The sequence below is a fragment of the Chaetodon trifascialis genome, chromosome 2, assembly GCF_039877785.1.
Source record: "Chaetodon trifascialis isolate fChaTrf1 chromosome 2, fChaTrf1.hap1, whole genome shotgun sequence".
Taxonomy (NCBI): domain Eukaryota; kingdom Metazoa; phylum Chordata; class Actinopteri; order Chaetodontiformes; family Chaetodontidae; genus Chaetodon; species Chaetodon trifascialis.
Window position 1 is genome coordinate 5,765,561 of NC_092057.1, and position 23,717 is coordinate 5,789,277.

The 23,717-nt window shown below is 43.7% G+C and overlaps 1 protein-coding gene across 1 annotated transcript in view; it reads right to left on the reverse strand.

The window, feature by feature from the left end:
• The window catches only part of hhip (hedgehog interacting protein), a 35,182-nt gene extending 15,587 nt beyond the window's left edge, over positions 1–19,595 (reverse strand). The window contains exons 1-5 of the mRNA XM_070988440.1: positions 18,757–19,595; positions 14,696–14,888; positions 8,180–8,324; positions 6,355–6,556; positions 63–214 (exon numbers count right to left, since the gene is read on the reverse strand). Coding sequence (XP_070844541.1) covers positions 63–214; positions 6,355–6,556; positions 8,180–8,324; positions 14,696–14,888; positions 18,757–19,032 — 968 coding nt within the window. The 5' untranslated portion in view covers positions 19,033–19,595. The remainder of the gene's footprint in view (positions 1–62; positions 215–6,354; positions 6,557–8,179; positions 8,325–14,695; positions 14,889–18,756) is intronic.
• Between the last annotated feature and the right edge of the window lie 4,122 nt (positions 19,596–23,717).

Consider the following 23,717-nt stretch of genomic DNA (forward strand, 5'->3'; position numbering starts at 1 on the left):
AGGCTCTCAGGCAGCGGACGACCCATATTTAAGGCACATTTGGCGCACACTTCTCCCATTACCTCGAAACGGTGTACTCAACCACACGGAGAATGTGGTCGTGTGGTCCGATGGCCCAGCGCTCCTGGTTGGTGGTGTAGGAGACGTAGAGCTTGCCATTCTTCTTGTAATTGGGGTGGAATACCAGGCTTAGCAGGCCCCTTTCATCTCCACCCTGCAGTCAGATGAGAAACACAAAAGATCCAGGAGTTAATTATGTCCCTCCTTGGCTTCTGCTCAGCTGTGTGGGGTTGGAATCACCCCCCTCGGTCATCTTCATCATCACCAGGACCACTACATGCAATCCCTACACACCCATCATCCCCCACCTCCTTTAATTCTTCAACCTCTCTAATCCCCCTTTTTTATTTATCCATTGCATTCCCTTTCACACCCCTGCTATTCGCCCATTCTCTCTTTTTCTACCCTTGCCTGTTTCACTTCACACCTTCACCAGCCTCCTTGAATATACCATTACCAACCATTATAAAGCATTTGACTCTGGGTAGAGCTGCGCCTCCTCCACAGCCCCCCGCCTTCGCCCAGTCCCTCTGCAGCCTGGTTATGTGTGCTTGTCCACAGGGTCGGGGGCCCCTGCGACGCCCAGGCCCTCCCGGTGGCCTCCATTGTGCAGTGATTTGTGTGTGTAATCTATGGGGGATATCCGTGAATGCTACGCTGAGTGCTTGAAAGAATTTATTAGCTCACTCACAGTTCATAGAGAGCACAAAAGTGCAGAGTGCTTCAGTCCGTGCTTTTTGCTCCCCGTCCCCTCGCTCTTTCCCGGTTTACAAAAAATCCATGCAAAATTCAAGGCTTGGAAGGGGAAGAGGGGAGGGGGCAGAGAGCTGCCAACTCCCACTGTCTTGGCAACATGTTTAGAAAACATCCAAATTGCTTGTGTAATATGTAAACCTTTGTCTCACCCCGGAGGCAGCTACATCAGTTGTCACTACCCTGGTGGTCCTCCCATCATAGTTAGCTGTAATAATCAGCTACAGCATTTCATTCCCCAGGCAAGGCAAGCCAGGTCGGCCCTTTTTTATGTTGTACTCTCCCTCACTGTTTCTTCTTGACAAAAGAATGAACAGAATGCTGGGTTTAGGTGTGAAGAATGTTTATAAAGTGGTCCCTGTGTGATTATTTCCCTGCTAAACAGCTTGATTCTCGTTTCTTTGACTGAGAAAATTAAAAAAGAAAAAAGAAAAACAAAAGTGAGCATTAAGAAGGGAAGTTATCTCACTCATGGCAAGCAAACAAGTGTCATGTCTGCAGTTAACACAGCTGTCTCATTCTTAAGATGATGCCACTCAAAATAGTTTAAAAAAGGGAATTCAGAAAAAGAACTATCTTGGTTTGGATGTGCGTAAGTGGCAGGTTCTGGATAGGTGTAGTTTGTGTCACGGGCCAATGAACACACATCATAAATTGGTGTACTGGATCTCGTAGTTCTGTTTGGACTGCTTTAGACTCGGCCCAGTCAAACACAGCAGTGACACAGGCCACATGCGAATGCAAAAGAGATGACTCTTTGCAAAGGAATGTACTTGAAGCACCACTGAGCAACAACAGGGACCCACATGATAAGCCACAGGGGTTCTATCAATCTGAATATAAAGTGAAATGTTGTGAAAGTTGACAAATAAATCTCCTCCCCAAAAGGCAAGGAGTTCCTCCGCAATGAATTTATTGAGTACTACTTAATGTCAGATCATTGAAGTCAAATAAAAAAGGAGTTATGTGGGAGTGGATGCAGCACGCTGTACAGCTGGACGTTAGTCGGAGCAGAGGTTACTGCACTTTGCCAGAGAATGTCAAAAAGTTGCATCTTGGGAAGAGAAGTTCTCAGCCTCACCTCTGAAATGCTGGATCCATATGTTGGATTTTGGGGATGCAGTGACCCACATCCCAAAAATAAACTCACCATAGGGAGTGGGTCAAAGACCACAATTCCAAAGAGGCCTAGATCCGGAGCCAAAGGGGGACCACCAAGATACACAGCGGTTAAAAGGGCTGAAATATTAGCTGCCTTGCTAATGACTAGCTCCTTCAGCAGCAGGCGAACAGCAGACCTGGCACCCAGGCCACGAGAAACAAACACTGCGTTAGAAAGCCTTTCATTGTAGAGCCGATCCAAGGAGACACCTTGATTAAAAGAAGACAGAGTGCCAACCTGTGGCTCCCGAGCATTGATCGCGGCAAGACGGCTGCCAGAGCTGCAGTAGGTAAGATATTCTTGGCACAGCTCAAAAACCAATATACTGTACAAACAAGCTCATTTAGAGCGTGTACAAACTCTGGGTTTCACATACTGTCAGCTGCAGAGGGAAATTTCAGGGGGTTTCAGGTCAACATTGTGGGTTTAAAAGCCGTAGTTTGATTTAGGACTTTTGCTCTGCCTTGTGTCAGAGCACATTTTAGCTGACACCTTTAAATTATGCTGAGTTATTCCAGTAAATATAAATGAGAATGAGGGATTCTCTGTTTTATTACACTTTGCTTCATATTAGAAATAATTTACCTTTGTGATTTCTTAACAGCAGAGGTTAATGTTGCTGGTTATAACCTCTGCCATCTCTAACCCTCTTCCAGACTACACAAATGTCTCTGCTGTGACCACTTGAAACACATTCCCCCCATTTTTCCCTTGAACATCTTTGTGTTTTTTATGACTGCCATCATTCTTCCACAGCCAGTCAGGGGGTTCTGATTGAATCTCTCATGAGGAATTATCTCTTCATTTTTCACAAACACCTGCCTCTACATTCCTCTTTTCCCTCCAATTCTCTTCTCTGGGGCTCCGGCTTTGGCGCTGTCAAAGTGTTGGCGTCATTCCACAGAAAGCTGGGAAAGTGAGGTGCAGGGATGAGGAGCGGTTGTTATCTCACATCTCACGGTGCATTACATGGAATGCTGGTCCTGTCTGAGCAGTGGAGGCACTGACACACCACGCTACGATTTCCAGTCCTGCAGGGGCAGCTGTCTTTGAGTCCTGGTGACGCACGCTCGCTCAGGCATTGTTACTCTGAACCTTTTGATCCTGCCTCTCTGGCTCGTGGGCATTCCTCTGCCGAAAGACATTCCACATGAGTTGATTGGAGCAAAACAATGTCTACGCGCTTCACTCAAAGGCTACCTGATGCATCTACGCTCACACCTCCCTCCCTCCCTCCCTCGCTCACAGACATACAATACACACCTCCTGTGTAGTATTCTCTGCCTCTCTCAATGCAATGAGAAGCTAATCTCCACAGCAGCTCCTCCACCTGTTGATGCATAAATCCTATGACAAGCGCACAGCAATCCCATGATATATTAATCCTCCCACCGACCAAGAATCAGATACGATCCATCATCCGGGCCATAAAACTCACAGAATAGGCAATTTCTTTGCCTAACTGCTGTACTTGTTGACATTCATCTGTCACTTGAAGGCATCCCACTGTTTGAGGATCATTGTGAGATCAGTATGAGTTTGACCCTGCCTTTGCTTCTAGTCAGAGTAAATAGTGAAGATGAGACCACTTATTTTAGTCTGTGTGAGAGCAGCACTGAGCCTCTGATGGCTGCTGAGAAGGCACAGCAGCTGTCAGCAGAGCAGGGACAGAAAGAATAATATGCTGTGACTTATTTGTTTTAACAGTGGAATATTTTATTGCCGGCCCCCTCGTCCCTGTTACACAGGCTAATACGTGTCAGTGGACTGTCAAGCTTTGGGTTGCTGCTCACAGATGTCTTCATTCATAAAACTCACTGTCACTATCACACATGCTTCTCTCAAGTGTCTCTTCTCAAGTAGTACTTAACTGTAGTTGCTGTCATGTTAAATTTCATTCAAATTTTTGCTTTTTTTTACACCTCTGTAAAGCTTTGAGTAACTCCTCTATGTTCAAATCACCAATAAAACATGTTTAACTAAGAAGATGGCGTCTTCCTGAGCCACACCTGTGCTTGCGTGGCACTGCTGTACAGAATGAAGGTGGTGCTTTTGTGTCCTCAGACTCACGTTTTGTGAAATATTCGAGTAACTCAAATGACCTTAATTGACTATTTACACAGGCACAGGCAAGAAAGATGAAAGATGTTGCAAACTTGCCTGAAAATTGTTAAATTAAATAAAAAACATACTGTATTGTTATGTACTGCATATAGAATACTGTTTAGACCTAATGTGGTTTTGTATCACTTACAGTTGTTCTTCCAAGCTGAAGCAACATTATCTCAAAATACAAAATATTCAAATTTTGGCAGCTTGTTATTGTGTTTGTTTTTGTATCAGTGCTGGACTCAAAAATGAAGTATCAGTCAGTGCTTCACTAACGGTAAAAGCTGGCTACATTAACCAATTCCTGACCACATCCTGTAACAAGACCCTGTCCAGTCAGGAGGTTTGTCTTCAATTCACCATCATGTTAGAGGTGTGTGAATGTCAGCCAATTGTGGAGAGACCACTGTGATGATGACATGGGTAGCGTGTGTGTGAATGTGTGTGTATGTGTGTGTATGTGTGTGTGGTAGGTGGGTGGCGGGTCGGGGGGGAGCTGGAGTATAGAGATTGAATTTCAGGAGAAGAACACCCACAGCGCAGTTAGGAGCCCACACCACCACAGCACAGCATTGTTTCTGTGCAGTTCAGCTTAATTGGCACCGGGGGGATCCGTGGAAGGAGGGGGGATAGAAGACCAGGAGGAAGCACAGAACATTACAATCAAAGCATGTGCATGGAGCTGATGATAAACCCGTTATCTGCCCTGTCTCCTGGGGGCCTTGGTTCCTCTCTCTGTATAAAGGCACCTCCATCCTGTTGATGCTGCCAGTAAACACCTTAGCCCTCCCCTGGTTCTGTTCACCCCGTGTGGCTGGGAGCCCGTTCTGGCAGCCAACATCACAGAATAGGACTCCTGGGGCCTGCAGGGGATCGAGCCACGTCTAATTGTCATAATGATCGCTTTATCCACAACCAGTTTGGATTGAATGACGATAAGGGAGCACAGCAGAGCAGTGACAGTATCCCGTAGGGGGCAGTTGCATATTCAATTGCTGTGCTCTGTTTGACTCCTTATAAGCAAAGCGTCTTGTCAGTGGAGGAGCGGGAGGCATGCGTGATAGATAAACTTCCTGTCTGGGAGTGTGCCCCCCAAACATCCCAGATTCCCTATCTGCTGCAATCTAAACAATTTCTGAACAATTCTCAAATTCAAAATGCGAGATGCAGAGAGGATTACTGATAAAAAAAATCATCAAGGCATTAGAGACATTACTCTGAAGATTACAGTGTCATCGCAATTGAGACGTCCACAGAGAATTCTTAGAACTGCTGTATACATCGCAGAACAAACACTGTATGTCTGAGGCTTGCAGTATGTCCGCTGTCACGAACAAGATATTTCAGCCAAGTAGAACCACACCACAAGACGCAGGTGGATGAAAGTACACCATCTCTATGCCAGAATGGGTGTAACAATATCCAAAAATCTGCAAAAAGCCCAGAAGATTTACTCATGTGCACCTTTAATCTCTTCTTTACTGTCTGCCCGTGTTTGTTTTTCTCAGACAGGAAGCAAAGCCAAACACAAGCAGAACACCTGTTTACTCGCCGCTTGATACCCCATCATCTTATCATGTCCCCTCTTGGAAGGCAGGCATATGACTCTGTCAGCTCGTCATTATTTCTAAATGCATCATAACCCCTCATTATTTCACTAGAAGCGCAGGAGAAAGCAAAAAAGACACTGCAGACAAACAATGCTGCTGAAGTAAAGGATATACCTGGGAGATTTGTTTCTTGTTGACTTGTTTGTGTCATTTCAGTCATCATGTGGGGTTTTCAGTCAGTCACTATGTCAAGTGTTGGGTAAGTCACTATGTGGGATATCAGAACCTTTAGAGGAACAATATGGTAGAGATTAAGAAAGCCATTAACCCATCTTGTGAGAATTAGCAGAAAATTAGCAGTGAGCACAATGTGTGCTGTATGTACAGTTAATTAGCAGATAATAGCATAATGATTAGCCACGATCACATTTGATGAATGACTGCTTGTTTGGTGTAATTATATAATTAAATACTAATAGTGAGCAGGCACCACTTTCAAGGGATTTGTCTTGGCCGGAGATATTCCTCACACGTTTACATAGGTGCAAACAGTTGTGTTGTACAGCATTGTGTCAAGGCTCTACCACATTACTTCCTTGGTCTCGCAATGTAGCAATCAATATTTCATAGTCCCTCAGCCAGGTTCATTTCCTCTTCTCTCCTGTTTGCATCTGTGCTCAAAGTGCATCCGTATTCTCACATTAACAGGCTCATTCCTACCTTCAGGCCGCTCTGCACCAGCTTGTGGATGTCCAGGAAGGGCTCCTTGATTAGTTCAAAGTCATGGTTGAGTATCCTGACAATCCCCTCCCTCTCCAGGACAAAGAGCCGCTGGGATCCATCCCCGCAGTGCACCACGGCCACCGGCTGCCTCAGACCACTCAACACCTCCTGGGCACAGTAGCAGTTGTGTTTGTGTTTCCTGGGTAACAAGGGAGATACAAAAGGTCAGGGGCTGAGGGCGGCAGTGAATAATCCAGTTACAAGGACAAGGGCGAGAATTTGAAGTAGTAGTACTTGAAAGGCATGTATGACAAAATCAGCAAGTTACATTTTAAAATGATTTTTATGACATTTGTGGTCATTTGGTGGAGGATTGCTTTATACATTCTTAACCAGGATAAACATTTAAATGCAAAAGTCTGCTTCCTACCACCATCTCAAGTGTAACAACTAGTCTGCTGTGTGAAGGCTTTCTGTTGTATACCTCCCTCTACACCCATCTGCAGGCAGCAGGTACAGTGATTTCTATCTGCAGTCTCTAATCTGAGCTTTTTATCCCAGATCCACCAGTTCTCTTGATCAGTATTGTACAGTAAACATCCTCACTTCTGTGCTCTATTTTGATCTAACGGGCTGGTTGTGACTCCTATTTTTTGCTGTCAAAGTCATGATCAGTGTTGAAACTATTGCACCCTGAGGATGAATTAGACATATTCTATTCAGAGTCATAACCAGTTGTCCCCATTAATCCTTTCTCTCTATCTTTACACCTTAATTCAAAAACTCCAGCTGCATGCCTCATCCCGAACTAACTAACCTCCAACGTCCACCCTCCACAGTGCAGGTACCTCACCAAACTGTAGAGACCAGGCCAAGAATCACTGTTGCTTTCCCACTTGCCAACATGGCCACTTTGGTGCAGAGAGCACAGATTTTATGCAGGATAAGGCAAGCTGATGTGATTGGCCACAACAGATACCAGCTCATAATCAATAAACACACTCAGGTAATGTATAATGATGGATTCTTTAGTGTTCTGTTTTCTCTGTGTTCCCAAGGTGACCTACAAACCACCAGCCATGAAAATACCAAAAAGTGCACCATCACTCCCTCTGTGCATTGCACAAGGAACACATGAGCACTTCCATTAATTCCCCAAAAGAGAGGCCAAAATGTTGGCCAATAACTGTGACTTAATTCTGGCATGTTCTCCCAGCCTCTTACGTAAGAGAGTCCAGTCATTTACCTGAAACATCTGAGAGGATAGGGTCACAAATTAGGCCCTGACTCTAACTTTTGGAAGTTATTTGACTGAATGTCGGTTGCTGTTATTCAGGTGCACATGCTGCTTGGCCTTCTTGCCTCAGGGAAAAACAGAGATGAAAGGCATCCCCCCATGGACAAAAGGGCAAAGCCCTCTGTGATGTACAGACCTTTGCAGTGAGGGAGGCAACCAGAATGACGCAGGATAAGCATTTTCATTATGTGAGCAAAGCTGCTCAAATGCAGTCTGCACAAACTTTAGGATTAGAGGAGAGATGGCATAGCATTTCTGTCTGAGAGTATGGACCTTGTCAAAATGGACCGGTGAACCCGGAACATGTGATCGAGGCTCCGCCTGTTTCTATAACAACATAAAACATCACAGCTGAATGTCATGAATCTGAACTCATACCTACTAATGAAGCCTGAAAAGAAAGGTTCACTTGGCTGAAACGCATTACGGACTGGCCAAAGCTCGTTCTTAATAACAATATGTACGGTACATCTTCCATAATATAACTAAATGGATGAAAAATACGGTAAAAGTTAAGCTACAAACCTGCTGATATCTTCTATTTTCTCATCTGACAAGTAGTTGGAATCTTGCGCTTGTGGTTGCTTTCGTTGAAAATCCGGAAAACACAGACTGGCATCTCTCCTCCCATAGTATTGGCAGAACTCATCCACATCGGCTTGGAACAGTTCTAGCAAACACAACACATAGAGACATAGACAGAGGGTCATACACTTTATGTACATAGCTGTATGACTTCGTACACTGGGCTCATGTAGACGGCTAAACCGAGATAATCCAAAGAACATTGCCCTAAAATTGGTTTCATGGTACTTAAGTTCTGTGCACGTCTGTATTTTATGTGGCTGTACTGTGTGTACACGAGTATGTACGAGAAAGGACAAAAGAGTAAGAGTGAAAGAGAGGAAGAGAGAAAGGATGTAATGTGCTTGTGTGCTGAGGAGGGTTGGAGTTAGTCTTGATGAGCCAAACCAAATCCGAGCTAGACTGGGCTGAAATGAACAAGTGAGGAGAAACTGGGCCAAACCAAATGGATCACAGATTAGACAGGGCTCTGCAGTGAACTGTGCCTCCTCCACAGAGCAAAAAGACTGCATTCTCAATTTAAGTTTACACTGTCAGTGTTTTGATTTATGAAATGATGACTGTGCACTAGTCCTAATGGGTGCCGATGGAAAAAACTGAGTCTGCTCAGCAACACAGTAGTCAGTGATAATAAAGAACTTGAAATACACCCAAAGCAAGGTGAGGTTTGATCTGGGCAGCAATGTTCCCTCTTTGGCACTAAAAAGATCTTCTATCAGCTGGTTCATGGGGCATTTGATGGTTGGCTTGGTGTCTTGTTGTTAGTAAAGTAGTGCTCTTCAGAGTGCTGCTATATGTAGAAAAACACACCTTCACCCCAGAATAGAAGATCAACGGGCAGTTACATCATGACTTTTAATGTGAGGTACAAAGCAAGCAGAGTCTTCAATATGAACTATCAGGACTATTGTACTGGATCTCCCATTCAAACTCTAGTCAGAGTATTTCAATTTTTACTGCAATGTCTCCCTGGCAGCGAACTCAGGGGATTAAATTTAACAACTATGGAGCCTTTCCTCTATGCACTTAAACACTGCATATACAGACTAACCCAACCAGACTGTTTGATAAAAAAGTCTTGTTTCCTTTCGATTAAGGAAGACATGACATGACATGAGCAGAGAAAAACTTCGCAATTCCTACCTCATATAGAGAATACAATAACAATTTACATTTACCTAAAAGCAAGTGAGCGCCAGACTCACCATCAGAAAATGACAAAGCCCTGACCTTTCAAGCAATAAAGTCATATTCCCCTCGTTCAGCTGAGGCTCTGCTCACACATCCTTAACACACCCTGATACAAACCCAATCAAACTATCAACAAAAACAAAACTCCACTGCATATCAGAAAAACAACAGAGAAAGACTGACAAACTCCCACATTTACTGTGGTAGCAAAATCGTCATGTTATCACATCAAAACAGCTCACTTTATAAGGTTTACTGTAGCAAAACATTTCATTTGGCAAAGTAAAAATCATTTCTCCCTGCACAGAAAAGTTGAGGAGTACAACGTGTCACAGCTCTTTGTATCGCCTGATAAAATCAGCATGTCAAAAGTTTTCCCTGGAAAAACTGCGTTCATTCAATTAATTGGAGTTTTTTTTAATCCCTGCAGTTATTTGGGATCCCTAAATCTTCTTTAATGACCCAAACACTTCTTCTTTCCTTAAAACAGGTGTGACTGTTTCGCATTACTGAGGAACACATGGGCACAGCGTGTGAAATGAAATAATCAACCTGTTAAATATGGCATGTAATTCTAAATAAACAAAATGTCTTCAGGTAGAGAGATACTCTTTGCTTGTATTGGTGAACAAAGAAATGACGTTCCCAAATGCTTCCCATGTTGTATCTCAGCAACTATATATATATATAACATATCTGACAGTAATCATTTGGAATCTTTTCAACATGCTTTTAGTGCCTGTCACTGAAATCAAACTGCACTTATTGATTTGGTGAGTGATCTTCTGGTTAATATGAATTTAGATTCCACCTCGGTGGTTGTATTCCGAGATCTCCATGCAGCTTTTGACACCATATATCACTGTAAACTCTTAGATTGCCTGGGAAATCAATTTTGATTCTCTGGCCTGGCTCTTGCATGATTATTGTCTTACAAATCTGAAAGAACACAATATATTTTCTATAGTGATAACACATTTAAATCATCTGAGATGATGTGGAGTGATATGGAGTACCTCAGGGCTCTGTTCTTGGGCCTCTGCTTTTCTCTCTATATTTCACCTCTTGGTCAAATTATACACAGTCGTGGAATTAATTGCGACTGCTACGCTGATGATGCTCAGCTGTATGTGCACGTAAAGGATGATCATACCCACATTATTAAAGTCGAAGCCAGCTTGACTCTTGTGATAAAACTAGCATGCTGGTCACTGGCTCTGCTCGACAGAAACACTAGTTTGACCAAGTAAGAGTAACTTCCAGACAGTCTGATTCTAGTGAGGTCTTTAAATCCAAACTTAAAACTCATCTTGTTAGATTAAATGTAGGTACTTGCTTGTTCTGTTACTGCTTCAGGCCTTGTACCTGTTACCACCTGTTACCTTCCTTCCAGCAGGTCGATCTCAGCCTCAATGAATCTTTTAAGCCTCATACTTATGGTCCATATCCCTCTGTTGTTTGTCGTCCCACAGGCACATGAACATCCAGGCTGTGTGCCTACCTCTCTCTCTCTTTTTCTCTCCCTGCCAAGTTTCTCCTTCGTGTCCTCTCTCTTCACTCAGGCTTCTCTATGCTGAACCTCTGGCCGTCCTGGGACCTCTTTCTCCCCTGGCTGTAGGTGACTCGTTCCAGATGTTTTGGATCTGGTCCTCCAACAGATTCAGCCTCCCCTCGTCTCTCTTGCTTGTGTGCATGTCGTCCCTGTCTCTCCCTCTATGTGTCTCATTCGTCTCAATAATCTTTCACGGCAGAGAGGAGGCGGTGTGGCTTAGCTCATGTCCATTTGGCAGTACCTGGAACTTCTCCTGGATCAATATTCTTTAAACATCTTTAAACATCCATCTATCTATTTAGAATTTTGTAATCCTGATTGTTCATACTGTAATTTTACTATGGTGGTCTGTGCACAAAACATCTACTGCATATTTTCCTTCCTGGAAGAGGGATCCCTTCTCTGTTGCTCTTCCTGATATTTCATCTATTTTTTTGTCTGTTTAAAAGGTTTTTGGGGGGAGTTTGTCCTTATCCAAAGCAATTCATGATTCAATATTGGGCTATATAAATAAGCCTTAACTAGACTTGGCTTGACTTACTGATTGTATTCTACTAATTTAGCATGTGAACTCAAGGTAAAACTACCATCACATCGTTCCTTATTTCCTTTTGGCCTGCTGGTGTAACCGAAAATGTTTCAGTGCTAGAACAAAAAGTGATCTGCATAAACATGCAGTCACACACAGCTACGCCTCCAGCCTGAGCAGTCACAACATTATTCCCGGCAAAAAGCAAAGTGTGCAGTGGGTCTCGGAGGCCCTTTGCGACCTAAAAACAATCTTTCCAATATTGTTTCCTTTAGTCAATCCCTCAGAGGACTGAGGAGAGCAAATACACCAGTGATAAAAACACAAACAGGACTCTCCCTGTCCCTCCTTTCATCTCCTTCTCCTGCCACACACCGACCGCAAGCGCTGACCGCACCAAATACTGGAGGTGATAGGATATCCCCTCAAACATCTAAACACAACATGAAGATCAAACACACACACACACACACACACACACACACACACACACACACACACACACACACACACACACACACACACACACACACACACACACACACACAGAGCTTTGGCTATACCACCCACCTACTTGTGTCTGCAGTTATCTTAACCATGCTGGTTGGGGACCTCGGGTGCAGGGTGGGGGGATGAGTGAAGAGGGGAGGAAGATATGAGAGGAGTGAGGGGAAGGTGGGAGGCCTCCACACAGAAGTGAGAGTCAAGGCAGTAAATGTCTTTATGGAGAAATGGGGGCTAAGTACAAGGGCTAATCAAGGGCTGGTAGGAAATTTCATGGGAGAAGGATGACAGTTATGGATGCTGTAAAGGCTACTGTTTCATTTTAATACCTTAGACAAAGGACACATCATATTGTCTGTGGTTATATTCAGTGTTACTGCCTCGTATGATACGATTGCGAGCCACAACTTAAGAAATGCTTGTATTAAACGCAAACACAGTTTTTACTGCTTTTGTAAGCAAAGCATATACCTTTTCTGGAGAGATTTCTCCCTGCAATAGGATTCAGTCTAATTAATGTTTTTTGCATTTAGTTAGTTCTCTATTCTAACATTTCATTTTAGATCCAAAAGCTCTGGCAACATGTTCTACCTTTATTGTACTGTGGCACAAATAAAAACCTAGACTGGAAGAGAGTGTGAACCAAGTAAAAGACATGGGGAAGAGCATGCAAAAGAAAAAATACAAGAGAGAGAAAGAAGAAGGGAATAAAGACAGAGCGAGAGAGAGAGAGAGAGAGAGGGAGAGACAGAACTCTATCCATATTCCCGGCTCCCCAGCGCTAAAGTTATACTTCCATCTGGTTATCTTCCAAGGCAACCTGGGTGGCCCACCCAAAGTACTTGACATCTTGATGCACTTCAGCAGTTTTACATACACACAACCTTTGTAGAAAAATAAATGTGTCATTCGTCACCACATATGCTGATCTGTGGAGGATGGAGGGGTGGGGGTGTGAGTGTGGAGGAGTGCGACGGTGAACGCGGGGGGGGGGGGGGGGGGGGGGGTCTTCACTGGATTCCTCTCTTGAGCTTTTTTGGTTTGACTCTTAGAGCCCATATGTCTGTCAGCTTATGAGCAAGTAATGTACATCCAGACAAGTCTTCTTCTTCATCCCTCCTCTATCTGTGCTCTGTGGAGCGCCACTCGCTAGCCTCAATTGTCCTTCAAGTGTTACACAAGTTGCGCCAGCAGGCCATTAGATGCAGACGAGGATGGACTCAGATGGAATGTATGTGTTTGATATTCGACTTGAGCTGCAGCGTACCATGTGGGTGGGTTGCAGACAAGTGTGTTTCAAACTGCTCTCTGTTTGCGAATCTCGGCAGATCTAATCAGTTTGCGGAGACAGAGATTGGAAGAAGACTTGGCTGGAGCAGAGAAGACACTCAAAAAGTGTTTGATCATGCTTGGTATGCGCTCTGAAGGCACAGGTACCTGTGATCTTGCATCCCTTCAAAGGAAATTCTTCTGAAGACCAAATGCTTTCAGGGGGCAGAAGGGTTCCTATTATTTAGCAGTACTGTATCCACAAGAAAAACTGTTGCATCGATGAGTTTTTTCCCTGTTCGGTGGTTTCTGCCATCTCATAGTTGAGCTCATGGTCAGAGATGACAGGGCCCAGAAAAGCAACACTTCAGCTATGTTTACATTCATGTGAACTTACTACTCAAATGAAAACATACTGGTGGCAGAACATGAGACAGAGGTTTTTAAGTGACAGTTTATGTCTGAGGAAGGCAAGGTGCAGGGCAGTCATGTCTAGACCACAGCTTGGGTGCTTATGCATCCCGAATACAGAATCAACCCCGGGAGTTGAGTCTGGTAAGCAGTATCCAGGAACAGGTCATAAAATAGTTCATTTTGCTCCAGTCCAGTTTTCTGGTACACTGGTCAGGCTGGACTGGCTTTTGTTAGTGAATGTGAGATATTTGTTTTCACACCCACCTTTGCAATTCAAATATTTTCCGTTCACGTCAGGAAATGCCTCAAATCTGTGTATTGTTACTACACTCGAGGTCTTCAAAAAAGTCAATTTTTGCAAATTTATGCTGATTAAAATAAACTAGCATGATCCCCATAAACCTAACAGAGACAAGGGAACAAAACTTTTTGCACCTGGTGCCATAAACACAGTTAGACCGAATACTGCATCAAATATTGCTCTGCTATTTGCTAGACCAAATGTGCCAGATCAGTCTGCAGACTTATCATCAAACCGGCGTTGTGTCTGTGCAGTATATATACGGTGTGCGGCGAGTAATTTTACTGATGCATTTAAGTGCAACAGCAAAGCAAGAAGCGAGGCAGTGAGCAAGTAAACGGGTAAGACAAGCTCAGCAACAAATGGAGGTGAGGTCAGATGAGGTAAGAGCTGGATAAATAAATATTCAGACCAGACTACTGACGCACCACTTCTTGCATAAGTCCAAAAATCTGCCAGTTCTACATGTGCAGGCTGAGTCTCAATGAAAAATAAGGCCTGCTGTGAATTTTAATTCATCCCAATCAGACGCGTCAGCTTCATTTCAAACGTATGACACTGAAATGTGAAAGCATAGCGTACACCTACTTTCACTGAGTCTGTTCATGTGTGTATGTTTGCTTGCGCATCACCAGGTAACCGCACAGGGTCTATAATTCAAGTCACATTCATGGTCATTATTATCTGTGTAATTACCTGGTATGTGCCCCCTGCAGGTGTAGTAGAACTCGCGGCAGAAGTCCTGGCAGAGCCGCGGCAGGTCTGGCTCCCTGTGTGGCGTCTTATCCATGTCCAAGGAGTGGAACAACACCTGGGCATTGGGGGAGCAGCGAGCACACTTGATCTCCTCCAGGAGACGTCCACATTCGGTGTTGTTGGTGGAGAAAATCTGGAGACCACACGCAACAAGGACCGGTGATTAAAACGGTGGGCTGTAAACTTTTACTTCTTCACTTCGCACAGCCGAGCCATTTGGAGACATTTGGTGACATAACATCATAAACATGACGCTAAGAAGTCGGGAAAGTTTAGATTGTAGGGTGCATTTTCAAAAATGAATTTTCATAAACTCCTGATAAATGAAGACACGTCTAAGACTTTAACTTTACAAAATGAGATGTTTCCAAATGTTCCCACTGAGTCCAAATGACCTTTATAAGGCAAATATTAGCCCTTAAAAGTTTCCAAGCAACTTTTGCTTTCTTTCTTTGTTACATGTGCATACATCGGCCCATGTAATGTGTAAAAAATGTTAAATGGCTTTTGTTTAAATGTTTAGATCATTCCTACTATAAAACACAGAGATGCTTAAGCACTTTCCAGCCCTCATTAGACATTCTCATTTAACAGCCTTAAATTAGCCAGTCTCACCCCAGTTACCACACAGAGCATCAGAGATCTCTACTTAACACAAATACTCTGAAGTTACAACTTACTTACGAGTTACAACTGTAAGTTAACAACATATTTTTCCCATATGCACGGTGAGATGCTCTGGCAACAAGGCAAGAAGCAACACTAGATGTCATGAACACGTTACTTCACATGCCACGCCATATGTTCAACCTCCGTGTCATCATGGAGTCTGTTTGTATTCTACATGATCTGCAGATCTGACATGTGGTTCGTTTGGCTAGTTATTGTTAGGGTTGCTATAGTGCTGAACAGTTTGTTCACACAGCAACTTCCTTATTTTTCAAAGCATCATCTGTTCAGTGCAGAATGAGGAGGGAGACAGACAGTCACTCGCATAGTGTGAAAGTCTGCAGCATCTCCACCACGATCTGCATGAAGGTTCACACCATTCACACTGCAAAGACAGCAACATTTCACTGTTATGGTGGTATTGCCTCTTTCCTAATTTTCCCACTGAAACATTTCTTTAGAGTTTTTGCAATCTTGTGTACATAAACTGAATTTTAACAATGCATTTCTATCCTAAGATTAAAAAAAATCTTCTGCAATATCCAACTCTATAGCCTTTGGTACCAATTTGTTAAACACTGAGGTTGGAACACCCTGTCTGTTTGGAGAAATAAACACAGAAATCATCTCATTCACTGCCTACTTACCCAAGTTCATAAACAGTTAAAGTCAAATTACAATTCCCATGTCTGACAGATCTCAGGGCATAAAATGAATGAAGCCAAATATGAGCCTCAAAGCCTGACTTAGGGTCATTACGCAAAAGTACACAAAGAGTTAATCCAAAAGAAATTAGCAGGATTATTTACATAACAAATTAGCTGTAATAAAACACAATGTAATCTGTTTTAGGTCAAGAGCCGCACTGCTTGGGCAGCCAAGCAGGCAGGCAGGCTGGTAGTGCTTTGCTCTGTGTGAGGTCCATGTGTAAACACCAATTTAGAGATAGACAGGCACATCATTCCCACTCTGGTATCAACAAATTAGCAGTCTGTCGAAGTCAATTACACCAGTGGACCCAAGGCCAACATATGGATGCCTTACACTTTGTTCTGACTGCAGAAATGACTGCAACTGAGGAAAAGATCTTTGGTTAAGCTATCCAGAGCTGTGTTTACCCAACAGGTGGCAGAACCTCTGGCAAAACCTTGAGGGTCTACCTGAAAAATGTAGTTAAAGTCTAGTTGCAAAAGGCAGTATAACAGATGAATGAAGAGGGGAGATGAATTGCAGCCTGTTTGAGGTTCCACAGTTAAACTCTGATCTGAATGCCACTTTTGTTCTATATTTTATCTGTCTAATTGACGTTTTCCCCAAAAAGGGAGCTCCAGGCTGGCTATGACCCTGTATGTGTGGTGTGCTCCTCTGTCTCCGTGCCCTGTTCACTCATGCCATGTAGCGTTGTGGGCATGCCTGCCCTCCTGCTCTAAATTGCCCATTGATTCCGTGTGCCATGGGCTGGCACAAGGTCCACGGAGAGTAGCATTTGTGTGCTCTCAGCCATGCCCTGTGTCCATATGTTGCTGGGACGGGCTCCAATGTTGCCATCATCCAAACCAGAACAAGTGGACCTTTGTTTGTTGTCTTTCGCTGCACCTCAGTGTGTACATTCCTCAAAAGGAAGGAGAAAATGGCAATGAGGCTCAGCTGTTGCACTTTTGCTGAGGACACGCAAACAAAGCTGTAATCAAACAAACACGGAGCTATAAGCGTAAGAAAATAAAATCGTCATTAATGCACCCCCGGGCTGTTTCAAACGTTTAGATGACATTTTCTAAAGTTGGCATCACACCAAGCTGCACACACCGCTTCTTATGGGAGGACAGCTGCTGAAGGATTACTTCTTTCTACGATAGCGTGTGCATAATGGCTTTTACCGATGAAATTGCCGGAACAAACATATTAATTTGCAATGCCACACTCGGTTGCAAGAAATCAGTGACGCTCTGCAAACCTCATATGGCCAGAGAGACTGAGAGAGACCTGATGCAGGCAGCACCAAGCTGAAACAAAGCACTAGTCCTCAGGGAGTAGGTGTAAGTTGGCTGGCAGGGGGATATAGTGAAGGACACACACCCTCTCAAAGGCATTAACACTTGGACAGGGTGATGACTGGGGGAGAGTGATGTTCTCCAGCTTCTCCCATTAGTGAAACCAACAAACACAATGGTGTTGTTGTTATTCTTTTGCCATAATCAGAAAAGGCTCCGTGTGTGGGCAGTGTAGTGGGGAGGAGGAGAAGTCGAGTTCGCCCCATTCAGTTTCCCCCCCCTCTTATTTGCATGACTTGAGCAAATTAAATGATGCAATATGGCTTTTTGTCGCAACACAAAGTGAGATACCACCCAGCCACTGAATGATTCGAGGGGGTGGTTTACATGAGAATAGCCCGGTGAGGATCCGACGGAACCCACGACAACTTTGGCGCATACAGTCGCTTTTTTTCCGCCTTCCCTCCGCGCGGGACCCGAGCGGAGCTTTAAAAAAAACCTACCTTACATGACATTAAACACGTATTTTACCACTTCGGTCGACGCCATAACGGTCGAGAGTGTTATATAAACGGCACATTTTGTGGAACTTTTTGCTTACGGTAAACACGTACGCCAAACAAACTCCTGTACGTTAACGCCGCACAACCGCGAATGGACGTTAAACAGACGACAACAAAACAGTTCGCTAACCGCTTCTAGCTGCCGACGGTTGATAAAAAGGTGAAGCCGGGCTCCTACCTTTTCGGGTACGCGGTTCGACAGTTTACCTAGCACCCCTTTCTGCTGACAGTTGGAGCGGACCGCGGCGAGAAGTAACGTAAATCGGCGACTGATTACCATGGTAACGCCGAAGCGCAACGGAGAGCTGAATTCGAGTTGCGCCCTGTCGCGTGAAGCGAGGCAACAAAACGAAAACACGGTTTATCCTCGAAACCTCGAGTCAGTTTCAGACCAGGTGGGCTACAGAAGAAGCAGGTTAGAGAAAAAAGAGCGAATTTAGGCGCTTCGAGAAGATATAAACATGATAAAATAACAGTACAGACACGGTGCGTGTCACAAATGGGGTTTTACAAGGTAACGGTCAAAAAACAAAGGTTTGAGCACCCATAGACACGTTATATGTCCCTGTAGGACTGCTAAAATAAGACTTTTTGTCCCCCAGAAGCAGCACAGCCCAAAGCAATCCCCCCCTGACCATCCCAAAATTCAGCTGTCGGCAATAAGACGCAGAATGACAATACACAAAGGCTGTAAATGCATCACCCGGGGCGTTTCAGCAGTAAACCCCGGACCCCTAATCTGAGGAAAATGCACCGCGGTGGACGGACGTGGACCTACCCTGGCATCCCTGCGGTGCAGGATCTGATAGGCGGCTCTCCTGGTGGGACAGCAGGACACTCGGGGGTACAACCTGTGGCAAACTTCTCCGCTGCTGCTGCTGCTGCCGTCAAGCAGCACTTTTCGCTCCCTTTTCTTCAGCCGCTTGGGAAGGCTTCCGTCGTAACATCTTCTCCTCCTGGGGCTAATTTCTCCCCTCTCGCCGAATTTTGCGTCCCCACATTCCCACACGTTGACCGCGATGGCCAGGACGAGCACAAATTGCAAATGCTTCATAGTTTAAAAAATCATATAAAAAAAATAACAAATATATATATATGAAAATATAACAGCAACAAGGAAATACCAAAAGATATGACCCCCCTTTTTTTTCAAAAGACTGGGGTTAACTAGAAATGTTATATATATATTGTTTTATTTGGGCTATATTTCTCCAAGCAGCAGAAGCCAATTACTCCAAAAAATTAAAAATATGCTGTTTGTCAGAGCAGGTGTCCTACATTTGATTCACTGCTATAAAGAAAGGTGTTCAAAAATAAATTATTCTTGCTTCTGCTTATATACTACAAGTCAGAAATTAAAAAATACAATAAAAGCAAAACAATAACAATTTATCCTGATGAACCAAAAAGTCAAAAACCCCCCAAAAACACCGTGAACTGCCAAAGAGCCGTGACGTTCCTTTAGATGTAATTCCTTTAAAGCACAGCACGGCGGGTTGTGCATGCACGGGGTCAAAAAAAAAAAAACATGTAAGACATAAAAGTTGTCTCTCACTAAAGTCCTCAGACCGCTCACATGTTTTCGCGTGCTCTTTCCTCCTTCTTTTTAACCAGCGCGCGAGAAGAGGAGCGAGCACGGTGACGTATGACTCCGCGGGGGCGCGCGTGTGGCCACAGTCGCGTCCACGTCGAGGTAAACAGTTACCTGGTAGAGCGGAGGACGGAGAGGAGGAGGCGGCGGGAGGCGCGCGGCGGGGCTCGGTCCGCCGAGAAAGTGAAGAAACGTGTTAATCAGAGTGTACGTCAGGCTGTAATGTGCGACGTAAACTAGAGGAAAACCACTTATTATTTGATTGATAATCGAATAAATGAGGGAAAATGACTTCCCTGCCCCATCGGTATATATACTGTGTGCGCGCGCGCGTATTTATGTGTATGTATATCTAAAATATATCTCTTCTTCCCTCCTGCAAACAAATAACCTCCAAGCTTTAGTCTTGTAAACCTCTTTCTCTGTTTTTTAATTTCTTTGTGGCAGCTGCAAATCAATTTCACGCTCAGTGGTGGGATGTAACTAAGTACAGTTACTCAAAAACAGCAGAATTTTAAGACACTTGCTATGTATCATTAAGTATTTTATGTTTCTATATACTTCCGCTCTGCCACATTTCATCGGATGGTACCGCACTTTTTACTCCTCTACATCTTCTGGCAGCTGTAGTTGCTCTGTAGGTTCAGATTTTAATATAAAACATAATGATATATGAAGCCTTGTTATAGATTAACAGTCCATAAACTCTTTTCTTTTCTTTCTTGCAAACTTCATGCATCAGTAGTAATAATGCAATGATATAATATATAAAAACAGTATTCTTATAGTTGTCCATTCGTTTGCATATTGAATACTTTTAATTTTTTTGTACTTTTGCAAGATTTTGAATGCATGATCTATTCTTTACTTGTAGTGGAGTACTTTTTCATTGTGTTACTGGTACCTTTACATAAGTAAAGAATCTGAATACCCACTGCTGGAGTTACTTCATGGCCATGTACGTGAGCCAAGTCTTAGAAATATTTGAAAAATGATCCAGAAATTGTTGTTTTTTTTATCCGCTCTCGAATAACTGAGCTTCTGAGAGAGGCATGGAGATTTCTTCAAGACACTGACATTATGAAAATGGAGTATTATGTTACATCACAAACTGTGTCATGGGTGTTTGACTTTGTTTCTAAATATGGTCTGAAAGGTTTATTCTGGTAGCCGCAGAATGAAGAATTACATGTGTCAGGCAGTGGAAAATCAGCAAAAATGTGAATCAATCGCTGTGACTTGATGCCCAGCAATTTGTTGCCCTGTGCAGTTGCACATTCTCTAGGCCATCTTAATTTGGCTCCTGATAATACCAAACCAAATGTGGGACAAATCCTCTTTCATTCCCCTCTTCAGAAAAGTCTCCCGATAGTGATCCGAAAGGGAATGTCCAGCCATGGCAATTACTGGAGAAACAACTGCCCCCCTTTTTTGGGATACACAGAGAATCTGAAATCAGTTACATTAGCGGCACCTGTTCTTACTTGGGGGTCTCCGGCGCTCACCAGAGCCCCAGCTCAGCTTATCTGCAGGAATCTGGACCGGGAGGAATCCAGGAGGGGTTGGTTTGATTGTGGGCAATTATGGAAATGACTGTGTGTGCTATGAAGCCATGGCAGACCATGCCAGATCTGACCCCCCACCCTCCACATTCTTTACGTTACCCAACTGGAGACGTTTCAGGACCAAGTATAGCCAAAGTGCTACTGCAGTATTCTGGATGTAAAGGAGGGAAGGAACAAGACCATATTCAGAGAAGGAATCTGCCACCACCACCACCGCTAGAGTTCCTCGCAGAGAAAAAGAATATAACTGCGTTGTCAAACAGCGTGAAAACATGTGGGATGCAGCTGTGGAGCAGAGAGGAGTACATCTGCTGGGAGAGATAGACCATTAGAGAGAATCACAGTTCGACAGACCGCAGTTCTAAGCTGACAGAGTCCTGCTGAAGCACAGGCTCAAAGCACACACACACACACACACACACACACACACGCACACACACACACACACACACTCACACACACACGCACACACACACACACACGCACACACACACACGAAGAAATAAGCAAACAGCCATATAAAATGTCTTCTCTTGCAACATTTGCTCTCCACATTTGTTCAAAAGTCATTTGGTTTTATTACATTCATTGCATCACATGTCAGGTGTGGAGATGAGGCTCACTTTGCCTTAATTTGCCTCATTTGGATCACGCTTGAAACGCACTATTGATGTAATATTAACATGAAAATTCCCTGAAAAGACACCACCTGCTCTGCCCTTTCATTTCTGCAGGGTCAGTTGGGGAATTCTCATGCACTCAGCGTCTGACCCTCCGAGAGGATATCCCAGAGGATGATGGTTAGGTTTGCGTGTGACCACATAAGGATCAACAACATGAGCCTGGAGCTCTGCAAGCCCTCATTGCCGCCTCCACTGTTTCCCAAACTGAGGAGATGTTGAAAGTTTCCTCTGTTCTCTCTGTCGATTCTGTGTCTGCATTGTTTGCTTCATAACTCAGCATCGTAATAATGAGCATACACAACAGGACCGATGACAGAACTCCATTTGTGCTTTTTCAGTTTTTCCATTGCAAGCTGGCGAAACCACTACCTCACACCTCACAGTTCATAAGTCTACCGAAAGTTGTCTCCCAGTGTTGTTAGAGGTGGCCAACACTTAGCTGCGGGTCCAGCTCAATTCATCTGTGGAGCTGCAAGAAATGAAGGATTTTTAGTCATTATTTGACTCACTAATAATCTCTGAACATGAACAGAACAGAACGTCTTTTCCAGATAGCTGTAAATATTGGAATCACTCTATTTTAAACTCTTGTCATTTTGTTGATTTTGAAATGTTTGAATAAGAAAATCAGCCTCTGAGATAATTCTCTTCTGCGTTATTCCAAATTGAAATATCTCAATAGGAATTTGATGGACTGCCATTAAGTTCGGTGCAGACATTCATGGTCCTCAGAGGTTGAATCTTAAAGACTTTGGTGATCTCAGACCTTTCCTCTAGCACCACCATGAGGTTCACATTTGGGGCTTGGAAAGAAATGTCTCAACAAAGTTTTGGATGGATTGCGATGAAATTTGGAGCACACATTCATATTTCCCTCTGAGTGAATTATAATCACTTGATTACAGTTCATTGATTGATTCCCTGACTTGTCATCCATCATTCGCCACCATCAGTTCAAAATAACCCATTTATTCAGTTTGTCTAATACTTTGGTTTATGACTAATTACCTTCAAAAACTAATGCCGTTACATTTGGCCTCAGCTGTACTTGCGCTGATTAGCACATGTTAGCATGCTGACACGCTAAACTGAGATAGTGAACATGAACATTATACCTGCTTAATATCAGCGTTAGCCTTCTTGTTGTGTTGGTGTTAGCATCAACATCACTGTGCCTAATAACAACCTCACAACTTGCATAGAAAGTATCACCTGAAAGTAGTACTAGTGGCAAGTACTTATCTGAAAGTCATATCTGTAGTGTATTTTCCTCTACCACAGAATTAGGTGTAGAATTGGAGCGTACACAATGCATATACTGTAGTATACATGCAATGTTGCATTGAAGGGTCAAAGCATCCAAAGTCCTCTAACCGTCCAGTTCTAAAGTGCTGATAATTACATTACATTATACCATTTTTCTCAACTCCACAACTAACATGAAATCATTAACGTCAGCCCACTGCTAACAGCTATTCAACCATGTGTGTACTTTTCTTTCATGGCCGTCATCCCTCACCTTGCAGCACACAGCAGCATTGTGTTACTCTCACACCTTCTTTAATGGCCCAGCTTTGGCAATCGCAAGCCCTAAGGCATACAGAGCTCGGAAAGTGTTCACAATGTCATTAATAGTCCTGACAACAGCTTAATGAGCCTCTGCCATCTGTTTATGAAAGCTTCAGGGAAAAGCGAGAAAGAAACAAGAAAATCAGATCCAGTAGCGATTTCCAGCTGTGTGAGCGCGCCTGATTTCCACTTGAACATTTCTAAACACATGAGGACATTTTAAGTGTAGTGACTTATGCAGCGTCATCTAATGTGAGTCAGTGACTGAGCCTGGGCTGTCTGCCCGGTATCAACAGCCTCTAAATCACTGGCTTCAACCATCGGACCACAC